Source organism: Brassica rapa, chromosome A03 (assembly GCF_000309985.2).
Source record: "Brassica rapa cultivar Chiifu-401-42 chromosome A03, CAAS_Brap_v3.01, whole genome shotgun sequence".
NCBI lineage: Eukaryota > Viridiplantae > Streptophyta > Magnoliopsida > Brassicales > Brassicaceae > Brassica > Brassica rapa.
In genome coordinates, this window is record NC_024797.2 from 23,789,127 (window position 1) to 23,801,675 (window position 12,549).

The 12,549-nt window shown below is 35.8% G+C and overlaps 1 protein-coding gene across 1 annotated transcript; it reads left to right on the forward strand.

Annotated features, from left to right (window-relative positions):
- Positions 1-6,862: 6,862 nt before the first annotated feature.
- Positions 6,863-12,203, forward strand: LOC103860873 (probable glucomannan 4-beta-mannosyltransferase 1). The gene is made up of 10 exons (XM_009138548.3): positions 6,863-7,123; positions 7,222-7,566; positions 7,659-7,757; positions 9,340-9,592; positions 9,696-9,806; positions 10,125-10,261; positions 10,463-10,576; positions 11,154-11,353; positions 11,445-11,633; positions 11,906-12,203. The coding sequence occupies exons 1-10, from the start codon at positions 7,058-7,060 to the stop codon at positions 12,051-12,053; spliced, it is 1,662 nt and encodes a 553-aa protein (XP_009136796.1). The 5' UTR covers positions 6,863-7,057; the 3' UTR covers positions 12,054-12,203.
- Positions 12,204-12,549: the final 346 nt, after the last annotated feature.

Genomic DNA, 12,549 nt, shown 5'->3' on the forward strand with positions numbered 1-12,549 from the left:
TGAGGAACCAGGGTTTGGGGTTTCAAAACATCGATTATTTTCGCCGTATTTCATTTCTTATACAATTATAATGCATACCATTGAGGATTCTTTGTATAAATGATCATAAACCATGAAATAACAAAATTTCAAAAATAATTGTAAGTATTCCCTTTACCGTTTGTTAAAGTGTATAAGTGTTTCTCTTATGTTGTGTGGTTTTCGTTCATGCAATCGTAAAAGTGTTTGTTATTGGGTAAAACACCAAAGTTTGACTTCATAATCTGGTTAAGACACTTAATGAAGGTTATATACGTGTTATTCAATCCGTAAAACGTTGTTTTCGGTTTAAAACACCAAGTTCCTCGGAATTTCCTCGGAATTTTCCGAGGGAATTCCGAGGAAAACTCTATTCCGAGGAAAAGGAATGTATAATCAAATCCCTAAATCGACAAGATCTATTCCGAGGAAATTCCGAGGAAAACCTTTCTGCCCTCGGAATTTCCTCGGAATTTTTAAAATCCCCCCAACGGCTCTCTAACGTCTATAATATTTCCTCGGAATTCATCGGTTTTTTCCGAGGAATACTATTTTCCTCGGTATTCCGTCGGAATATTCCGACGAAATGAATTTTCCTTGGAATTCCGTCGGTATATTCCGAGGAAATTCCGAGGAAGACAAATTTTGTGTTTCCTCGGAATTGCCTCGAAAATTCCTCGGTATATTCCGAGGAATTCATTTTCCGTCGGAACGTCCGTCAGAATACCGCTGTTTTCTTGTAGTGATTAACGTTATGATTGTTCCTTTTCATGGTACATTTTCTGAGACTTAGCATTGAGTTCAGAGTCATGGAGTTTGACTTCTCCAAGCACATCCCAGCTGATAAGTGAAGTTGAAGTCATGTTGTTGAACCGGGGAACGGAAAACAGCATTATATGCCCTTCACGGAATACACTATGAACACACTATCCCGGGTATCCCCTAAATTACCCGCGTGAAGTCTCTGGCTTGCTAACGCTATGATGCAAGTAGGGATGTCAATTGGGTTCTCCCGTCCCGTCCCGTCCCGTACCGCTGCGGGTTCGTCTTCGGGCGGGATACGGTGGGCCTGTTCCGCGCGGGATGCGGTCTTGAAAATAGCTGCCCAATCCCGTACCGCAATTTTTACAGGCCTTCGCGGGCCGTCCCGCGGGATATCGAATATTGCTCTGTTTTTATTTTTCCTGCACAACAAACATAAACAAGAATGAGTTTCTGCATGAAGAAACAACAAACAAGAATGACTTGATCATAGCAAAGTCTCTTTCATTCACGAAGGTTGTGTTACACTAGTTTTATATATTCACGAAGAGCTATTGAGAATAATCTTTCAGCTGATATGAATGATTGCACCATTCTGTTAGACGTGAATCCATAAAGAAAAAGAAAAAAAAACTAATCTTTTGCTTCACTTGTCCTATTTGTAACGTTTTCTTTATCGTTGTGTTGGTATATATTTCATTGCAACATGTTATATGCGTATATTATCTAAATGTTAGAACATGAACTCAAACATCAAGCCAAAATAAAAAAAAACATAACATGAACCCGTAGGTCAACTTCATACAGCTCTTGTTGCTGACTTGATAATAGCAAAATCTCTTTCATGTTATCTTAACCAAAACACCAATGTGATAAAGCAAAACACAAGAAATCCCATATTTTAATAAAGCAAAACACCAAATCAATATAAAGCAAAACACCAAATCAAACTTGATCATCTTCATCTTCCCCATTGAAGATAGACTCAAATGATGGTAATTTCTCTTCTTCACCATCACCATCGATTTCTTCATCTGCAAATATCAGAAACTTCTTTTACTAAGGATAATGGATAATGATAATTTTAAAAAAAATTATAATGTGAGTTATTTACCATGTGCGTAAGATTCGTATCCCTTGATCCAATTTCTAGTGCATATCAGAGCTTGTACATTTTTTGGGAGTAGACAGCTTCTATATTTATTCAGAACTCGCGATCCAATACTGAAGGAGGACTCCGAAGCCACTGTTGTGATTGGAATAATTAGCAGATCACATGCCATTGCAGCCAAGTCACCATACCGATGCGCATTATCTTTCCACCAATCGAGGATGTCCAAGCTCTGAAAATTAGTAATGTCCAAAGCTGGTTCTTCAAGATAAGCTTCTAGAGGTGTCTTTCCACTCACAATGCCACTGGTTTTGCGAAATGCAAAGAAATCCTAAGAAAGTTTTTTCAAAAAAAAATATTAGAGAGGAAAAAAAAACAGAAAATAAAAAAAATTGAAAAACACTCACATTGTAGTTCACAAACAGTCCCATTGACCCTGCCGCACATGCTTTTTGCGAAGCAGTCTCACGTGGCTCAGTGGAAGGTGAGTTATTCTTGGATTTTTTGTCGTATGACTCAAACAAAATACTCAGCTTGTCACGCAGATTCTTCACCTTTGCATCACGGGTACTCATGTCAAGTTTCCCTAAACAACATTCAACAATTGAAAGCTTAAACCGTGGATCGAAGACTGCTGCCATTGCAAAAACACCACTGACTTCATCCCAATATTTGTCGAACTTCTCTTTCATCGGTGGAACCATGTATCTAACAGTCTCATCTTCGCTTTCCTCATTTTTCCGAAGCCAATCATGGATCATCCAAACCTGATAGAAATACAAGTTTGCAGTCGGGTAATTCGAACCAGACATCAAGCTTGTGATCACAGCAAAAGGACCTAAAAAATTGCAAATATTATCTGCTCTAGTCCATTCCTCAGCTGTGGGCGCCGTTTTATAACCCTTCTTATCAAATGCCTCCAACTTAACAAATGCTTTACGATACTTGATGGCTCTTTCAAGCATATAGTAAGTGGAGTTCCATCTTGTCGGTACGTCCAGTATTAGCCATCCACTTTCTACTACACCCGCAGCATCCACGCATTTTTGGAACAACTGTTCACGCGTTTCCGATCCTAATACATACTTAACACTGTCTCTTACTTTCTGCAAAGAGTCTCCAGTAACCTTCAGCCCATCTTGCACTATGAGGTTAAGTATGTGAGCTGCACATCTCACATGAAAAAACTCTCCTCCACACAACAAATCATCATTCAAATTCAGCTGCGATTTCACAATATCCTGCATCGAGTCATTACTTGAAGCATTATCTAATGTGACTGAGAACACCTTTTTTTCAATTCCCCACTCTTTCAGTGATTCAAGGAGCTGAAGCGCAACATTCATACCGGTATGTGGTGGTGGTAGAGCACAGAACGTCAGGATTTTGCTGTTCAACTTCCAATTCCGATCAATGTAATGTGCAGTCACACACATGTATCCTTCCCGTTTCAATGATGTCCATAAGTCAGATGTGAATGACACTCGTCCAGGAAGACTCCCTAATTCTCTCTTGAGTGTTTCTCTCTCACTTTCATATAATCGATACACATCTGCTCTTGCTGTGTTTCGACAAATGGTTTGGACATCAGCATTCAAATACGTCCATGTGTCTCTAACTTTTTGATACTCCACGTACGAGTAAGGTAGATCATGCTGGACTATTGTCTTAGCTACCATCTGCCTAAACACAATATGATCATACTTGCGAGATATTACTTTCCCCTCGGTATTGAGTTGTTGCTGCCCTCCCGTATTCCTTGGATACATTTTACATCTCCGCCGATGTCTTCTCAACCCACTTGTTCCATGCGAGTGAGAATACCATGCATACTCATTCTTGCAATGATTGCACACAGCTTTCAAATCTCCATTGGGTTTTTCAACCACCGTGAAATCCTTCCAGACGTCTGATCTTTGCCTATTCTCCATATCCTCCAAAGCGTTTTCAGCCTCGTCCAACTCATCTTCTTCCAGTTCATCATCAAAATCTGGTATCTCCTCAATCTTTTTCTTATTCTTTTGCGATTGAGTAAACACAGCAGGCTGCTGCGAGTGGCGAGACTCGACCCTTTTCTTTTGGGAGTGAGGCACTGGCTTTCTTCTCCCACCACGAATCACAGATTTTATAGGAACAGACTTCTTCTTACTACACGCCTGTGCGGACGAGCCAATACCTCCATCTAAAGTGGATTGGAGCATGGGGTTTCCTAGAGGCTGTTCCATAACTGGTCTTTCTGCGAGGCTTGGTTGTTTCGGTTGGTGGAGTGATTTCAACATCAGAATCGTCAGTATCATCAGTAAGACTGATAAGCCTTCTTTTCCTTCCTTGCTTCTTTCTGTCAGCACTACTTACACCACCTTCTGCGAACTGATCATCGACCTCCTCCAATGCAGCAAGCGTAGCCATAACTTGATGAGTTCCCAAGTCCACAGTATTTGGTGGGGAGTACTTCGGATCAAACGTGAACTGTTCTTCTGAGTCGCTTATTGATCCCATTCTCTCTCAAGGTTTTCTGTCGTAGTTTGTTTTTTCGAAAATTCTATTTTGAAACCTAAGTTACGGCTGCCTAAGATACGTGTGTGGACTTTGCTTATCTAATCTGATATGTCTAGAAAATATAAATTAAATTGACAGATTAAAGAAGAGAAAAGAAAACCATTTTTGTTACTAATGAAAACCAGTCTATAAAGGAAATGATGAGACGGTTTTGTTACCACTGGTGGCTTGTTTGACATGTTCATCAGGCTCAGTGTCAACGATGAGAGTTTGCAAAATCTCAAAACCGTAAGCAGACATTGCCTTCTCGAGCTCCTCTTCAACAGCTTTGGCAATTTCATTCTTCTGCTCAAACAGACAAGTAATAGTTAACAATAAAACCATCAAAGTTTCTAATAGAACAGCTCATATAGTTTCAAACATCAAGCCACAATGAAAAACAGAACATGAACTAAACATCAATTAAAATCGACTAAAACCGAAGCTAAGCTAAGCACAATCACACTCACATCAAGAACAATGACTTAATATCAGATTAAGAATCATCATGTTTCAATGGACCATTTTATCATTTACGAAGTACACATGCAGAAATTGTAATCAAAATATAAAGTCTATAATTCATGAGAAGAAGAAATTTAATACCTTTTGGTGGAACGAAAAGGAAGAGAAGCTCCTCTGCTGCAGATTGAACACGATGTGGTCACCAGAAGCATTGTCGCATGTCGGACATCTAACGGCCATTGTCGGAGCTCAATCTCTTCCTGCGGCCATCATCGGAGCTCCATCTCTTCCCACGGCCATCGTCGGAGCTCCATCTCTTCCCACGGCCAGAGCTCCATCGCTTCCCACGGCCATCGTCGTCATCGCTTCCCACGGCCATCATCGTCATCGCTTCCCACAGCCATCGTCGTCATCTCTCATTCTCTCTCTTTCGTTTTGTTTTCAGGTGACGAAAGCAACTGAAGCTTCTAGCGGTTCATCTGGGCTATCCCGCGGTTCATCTGGGCCATCCCGCTTTTAACCCGGTACCGTGCAAGCCCCATCCCGCAAAGCCCGCTTTTTTGCGGGTCATAAATTCCTAGGTCCAAACCCGCCCCGCACCAAACCCTTTTGGGCCAGGCCCGCGGTCCAATACCCAGTTTGCCATCCCTAGATGCAAGCGGTGGATCATTAGTTTAGACGATATATATTCTTTTCTTACTATGGCTAATTAACGAAAACCGATATGTGGAGAAATTACATCGATTACTGGGCCTAGTAAATCCTAATAATTTATTTTTTCCAAAAACAATGCTCATATTGGTAACTTCTACCGAAGTATTAAAAAGAGAGTAACAATCATTTTCAATTTAATCTGAAAGAGTGATGTTTTAGATTGATATGAAGATTATGTCACTTGAGATTCAACTATTCCAAAAACATATTATGAAACTTTTATATGAAAAATCTATAGTTATCCATACGTAAAATAGATGTGTGTTAGTTTATTTGGATCTCCATTGGTGTATCACTTGTTTACATTTATTTTATTAGTTCTCATTGTTAAAAACTATTTTCCTAAGAAACTTAATAATGCAATCTAGCTTTTAAAAAAAATGTGACCTGAAAAAAAACTGTTTTTTTCTTTCATCGATTTTGGGATGAGAGACCAAGAGTTTAGAGCCATAAAAATTAAACTAGCCTAACAAACAGTCAGTAGTCATACTCATATATACCAGATTGAATCCATCTATATAAGTATAGCAGTTTCTATGTATCAACTTTCACCAACTCGTTTCTTTCGCTATTACTGTTAGTCACATATCGGAGAGTGACAAAGAGAAAGATGCTGCTTAAACACAAGAGTAGACCGATAAGATTCCGCCCAGAAAAATGATTTGAGATCCAAAAAAGAAAAGAAAAACGACGAAGGAATTGAAGAAACCATAACAACCCTACAAAACATACATATTGGTATTGTTCTTAGGTTTCGTACCATTACACTAAATGCAAATAATCTCATTTTCTTTAACTAGTGTTATACATCACCAAAGCTAAACCGGCGTGTTAAACCAAAGGAATTAGAATCTGGTTTTTAGTGTACAAGATTACAAGATGAGTAGACGACACAATTGTACATCAGATACATCATCAGACTAATCACATCCAGTATCATTCTTTTGGTTTTAAGCATAGTTATACGCACATATCATAACCTATTATATTTTTCTTAAATTCACATAAGAATCTAATTATTTTATAACAGTTTTATTTGGTAATGAAAACGTGGTGCAAAAAAAAACGTGATACGCCACTAATGTACAAACTACAACTAACTATCAATAATAATATCAAAATGTAGAGAATGAGCGAATCATGTGGGAATTTCTAAACCACGCACAGGTGATGATATTTTTTGTTGCGTTCCCTTCTGTGGTTACCAGCTTAGAGAGGCTGCGATAACGCTAACGTCCCCCTCCACTGAAATTGCGATATGAAAGAAAATAATAATTTGGAGATCATAACAGTGGATGACGAAAATAGAAGTGAGGAAGCAGTATCAGTAAAAAAGTGATAAGGCATCACAGTAAAAAATATTAAGAAGAATGTCAATAAAAGGGACATGAAAGAAAGAAAATTAAGCTATCACTTCTACTCTCTCGAGCTTCAGCTTTTAGAGCAACAATGTCTCTATATCTGAAGCCCTTCCTCTTCCTATACGACTCCACTCTTAGCCTCCTCCTACTTCTTGTAATTATATATAACTCTCTCTCGCTCTTTTTTTATATATGTGTTCTTTATTAGTTGACGATAAACTAATTAATAGTTATTTTTCTTGTATGAATTAGTTCAATGGATGGAGCCTTGAAGATCCAGCAGCTGCCCACGAGAGGCTTGAAGCAGACAACAATGCTGCAGAATCTGAATGGATGCAAATCCAATATTTGTGGAGAAAAACGAGAAGTCTTGTGCTTCTTCCCGTTTTCAAGGGTTTGGTGATTATGTGTTTGGTTTTATCCATCATAGTGTTCTTCGAGAGTTTTTACATGAACATTGTGATATTCTTCGGTAAGTTATTACGACGTAAACCGGAGAAACTGTACAAATGGGAGGCCATGCAAGAAGATGTCGAGGCTGGATCCGAAAACTACCCAAAGGTTCTTGTCCAAATACCAATGTACAATGAAAAAGAGGTATATATATTTATATACGTGTTTAACCTTCTCACTATAAAATAATGAGAAGTAACGATGGTTTAAAGCATACTGTCTCTTAATACTTGTAGGTCTTTCAAATATCCATAGCGGCAGTGTGCAGTTTATTATGGCCATCGAGCCGTCTTGTAATTCAAGTTGTAGATGATTCCACCGATCCTGTCGTAAGGGTATGTAGCTTGTTAAAATATAAAATAATACTATATTATTAATATATTATATAAATGTCATAAGCAGGATTCTACACTGTTCTGAGTGGCTGTTCACAATAATTCCAACCACAATACTAAATATAATATTAAAATATTTAACGTTTTGTTTTATTGGTATCTTTAGAGTGCGACTGGGAAGAATAGCGTAATTTGGAGTAATTTAATATAGAGAAATTGAGTGGAAAAATGACAGAGTAAAAGAACAGTCAAAAGTTGAAATAGGCGTTATTTTGTTACTCCACCAAAACCAAGAGGAACAAAATACTAAAGAATCTCACCTTTAAGGGCATGATTATTGGGGGTCCTTGCTCTTGGATCCTTAATTAAAAAACTTTCGATTTGAGTTTCCGTAAATTCTTTAGTATATATACATATAAATATATGTGTATTAAAGACTCAAGAGCAAGGACCCCAATAATCATACCCTAATGTACAGTAACAGGAGTAAAAGAATTAAAAATGATTATTTATTTTTTCACCTGACTGGGAGAATTCCAGCTCAACTGAGCGTAATATTGTTTGTGGCAGAAAATTTATCATTAGACACACCACTTGATTACATATTGAATATAAAATTATAATCATTAAATTAAAATAATAAAAAGTATATTACATCATACTTATTTCAAATCTAGTATAGCTTAAATACAAAATTACAATTGATTAATTATGCAAAATATTAATTAGTATAAAAATTCTACAAATTTATGTTTATTTTTATTTAAAAATTTTAAATATAAATAAATATTAAATATATTATATTTTAATTAAAATAAATTACAATAATATAATCTTAGTGTTATTAATAATGGCACACCATTTAGTGTAAAACACTAACCCCATCCATAATACAGTGAAACAAAAATATAGTGTCGTATTTATTGTTCCATTGGAAAATATCCAAAACTATATAATTTTACTGCTAGAAGTTGTCCTTAGTAAAAGTTCATAAACATATATTCAATATTTGTGTTTTTGTCTAGATTCCATTAGTATATAACTATTTGTTAAATAACAAAAATATAGAAATAAATTATTAATGTATATTTAGTATAATAGTATTTTAATTAAATAAAGTAATACTGAGAAAGATTTTTCGATTAATTTATATTTAATTAGTTAGCCGCTAAAACTGCTGTAAAAAAAAAATAGTTAGCCGCTAAAACCTCTTCGACAATTAAATTATGGCCTCGCAATTTATGAACAAAATTATGTTTTTCTTTTTACTTTCTTCTTATATTAAAAAAACTATTTAAGAGTTTTAAAATATTTTCTTTATATACTAGTATACATTGTGTTTCTCACAGATTTCACTCAAAATTTCTAGGATGTCGCATCTAAAATTAAAGAAGACGTAAGAATATATATAAAATATATGAGAATTCACACATTAGCAAAAAAATAATATATATGTGAATTCACACATTATCAATTAGTTTTTGAAACTGTTAAACTTTAACAAAAATGTTTATCCTTTTCCTATAATTTAAATATTGTTAACTCAGAAAAGAAACATATGCTAAAAAAATTCGGATTACAGGAAGGTGTGGACATAGAGATTGCAAAATGGCAAAGCCAAGGCATAAACATAAGGTGTGAAAGAAGAGATAACAGGAATGGCTACAAAGCTGGAGCTATGAAAGAAGCTCTTACGCATAACTACGTCAAGCAATGCGATTTTGTGGCCGTCTTCGATGCTGATTTCCAACCCGATCCTGATTACCTCGCCCGCACCATCCCGTTTCTCGTCCACAACCCTGATGTTGCTCTCGTTCAAGCCCGATGGATATTTGGTATGCTTACATGTTTGCATTATTATGCATTATCCATTGATTTTTAAAACAAAGGTTAATGATTTTCCGTATTCAATGATACCGGATGGCGATTTTCTTGCAGTGAACGCAAACAAATGCTTAATGACGAGGATGCAAGAGATGTCCCTCAACTACCATTTCAAGGTGGAACAAGAATCAGGGTTTACTAGACATGCTTTCTTCGGTTTTAATGGTACAATTTAACCTCCAAGCATATTCACAACAATATAATTTAATTGATTTAGGAAAAATATTTGATAACATTCAGTTAAACACAAGGGTATACGTTAGTTTTCAATTCGTTATATATATGTTGAAAGTCAACAGCCTTCACATAGTATAAAAACAAAAATGATTACCATCTCATGGGAAAGAGCATAACATATATAAAACAAAAAGGGATCTAAATATGTAATAGCAAAAGGATAATATAACTACAGGAAAGAGCATAACATATATAAAACAAAAAGGGATCTAAATATGTAATAGCAAAAGGATAATATAACTACAGGAACCGCGGGTGTATGGAGAATATCGGCAATGGACGCTGCGGGAGGATGGAAATCAAGGACAACTGTAGAAGACATGGACTTGGCCGTTCGCGTTGGCCTTCATGGCTGGAAATTTGTTTACCTCAACGACCTCACGGTAACACATTTTTGTAAAAAAAAATCGAGTTATTTCCTAGTAACCACATTTATAAATTAACCAACACATCTATCGGTCCGGTAAACACGTTTTATATATTAAAAGTTAGGTAATAACTACAAAAAAATAGTTACAGAATATGAAAATGATATTTAAGAATCGTACACACCCAATAAATGCTAGTTTTGGGGTGGTATGCAGGTGAGGAACGAGCTTCCAAGCAAATTCAAGGCCTACAGATTCCAGCAGCATAGGTGGTCATGTGGTCCGGCGAATCTATTCAGAAAAATGACAATGGAGATCATTTACAACAAGGTCTTTTTTTGTCACTATGCTTCATTTGATCCCCACTTGACTGTGACTGATTGGTCCCGGTTTATTCCGTCTCTAGTTTGAATAGAACCCCGATAGCAATAAGCAGGGTGACTTGTTTGAACTAGTGGGACCAAATTAAACAAACACGTTTCGGTGCTTGATTGATTAAGCTCTCGTTGTCTCTAGGTGGGACACGGCAGTGTGATATGTACGGTGCCTTTTTATTAACTTAAAATGTGTTTTTGTGTCGATTTCAAAATGTTTCCATTTTACTACGGTTTGATCCAAACTTAGATTTTCGTTTCGTATCACTCGGTTTTCAACAAAGTTTTTAGTTTGGATCTGTTTTTATTTGATTTCTTTGGTTTTCCGACATTTTTATGAAATATAATGAAATCTGAAGTACCATTTTTATTTTTAAAAATTGTTTTTGAGTTCCTCTTTCATTTTCTAAAAACATCTAAAGCATTTTATTATGTTTGTTTAGGTCAATTAGTTTGTTTTGTTAGCACCCTTATTTTCTCTGTGGAGCATGATCAAAAACTAACTGAAAACAAATGCATGTTTTGGAACACAGAGAGTATCAATATGGAAGAAGTTCTATGTGATCTACAGTTTTTTCTTCGTAAGGAAAGTGGCAGTACACTTCTTGACATTCTTCTTCTACTGTATAATTGTACCAACAAGTGTCTTCTTCCCTGAAATCCACATTCCATTGTGGTCTACCATCTATGTTCCCTCAATGATCTCCATCTTCCACACCATGGCAACTCCCAGGTACCTATCCATAATGTAATCAGTCATCAAGAGTAATCTGTCTTATGACTTCAACTTAATGCACGTATATATATAACTTTGGTCCAACTAGATCCTTCTACCTCGTGATAATCTGGATCTTGTTCGAGAATGTAATGGCTATGCATCGAACCAAAGGAACTTGGATTGGCCTACTTGAAGGAGGACGAGTGAATGAATGGGTTGTGACTGAGAAATTAGGAGATGCTTTGAAGAATAAGTTACTATCTAAGGTCGTCCAAAAAAAATCTTATTATGAAAGGTGAGGGAAGAAAATGAAAACCTACATTTTTGTTATTGAAAGTTGCATAATATTGGAGAACATTGAGACTCAGTCTCCGTGATCTTAGGCTCGCTTCTTTGGGAAAATTTCTTAGTACACTTGTAGATCTGTAGAAGTAGATTTTCCCGTCAAGTAGCGTTTTGTTTTTGAATAAATGTTAAATTTATTCAATCAAAAAACTTTTTTTACAACTTGTTCACCAAATACAAATAACATTATATTAACAATAACTTGTGTTTTTTTTGTTGCAGAGTGAATTCAAAGGAAGTGATGGTGGGCATATACATACTAGGATGTGCATTATATGGTGTGATCAATGGCCACACATGGTTGCACTTCTATCTTTTTCTTCAGGCCACTGCCTTTTTCGTTTCTGGTTTTGGTTATATCGGAACCTAAGAACTTTCCCCATTGTTTAATCACCACATGAATTGTGTCCGTGCATCATTTATTTTTTTAGTGTTAAAACGAATAAGATGTTTTGTATGAATGTATACTATAACATCATCACTTCTATCCTTTATTTGAAAGTCCATATATTAATTCAACTATTACCCACTAAACTTTCGGTTACTGTTCTTTTTCTTTTGCATAATAATTAATAAACAAAGAAGCTAAAAATGCAATCAGAAATTGGATTAGTCATTAAAATAATATCTAACTAGATTTACATCCGCACAACCGTGCGGTTATATATTTTCACATTTATATATATAGATATTTATTTTACATAATTATTATATATTTTTAATGTTACTCACATATTTAAATATTTGTATAATTATGTCAAATATAATAATTTTATAGTTTTCGTGCTGTAAATTAAAATCATCACATATATATGTTGCTTATTATATATTTGTCTTATTGAATTTGAGTTTGATTACTAAACTAA

What these genes read in the sequence shown, in the direction of transcription:
- LOC103860873 (XM_009138548.3), top strand. Translation starts at nt 7,058, where the DNA reads ATGTCTCTATATCTGAAGCCCTTCCTCTTCCTATACGACTCCACTCTT. An exon ending in TTAGCCTCCTCCTACTTCTT is followed by an intron (nt 7,124 to 7,221) that starts GTAATTATATAT and finishes TGTATGAATTAG; the next exon opens with TTCAATGGATGGAGCCTTGA. An exon ending in AAAAAATCTTATTATGAAAG is followed by an intron (nt 11,634 to 11,905) that starts GTGAGGGAAGAA and finishes TTTTTGTTGCAG; the next exon opens with AGTGAATTCAAAGGAAGTGA.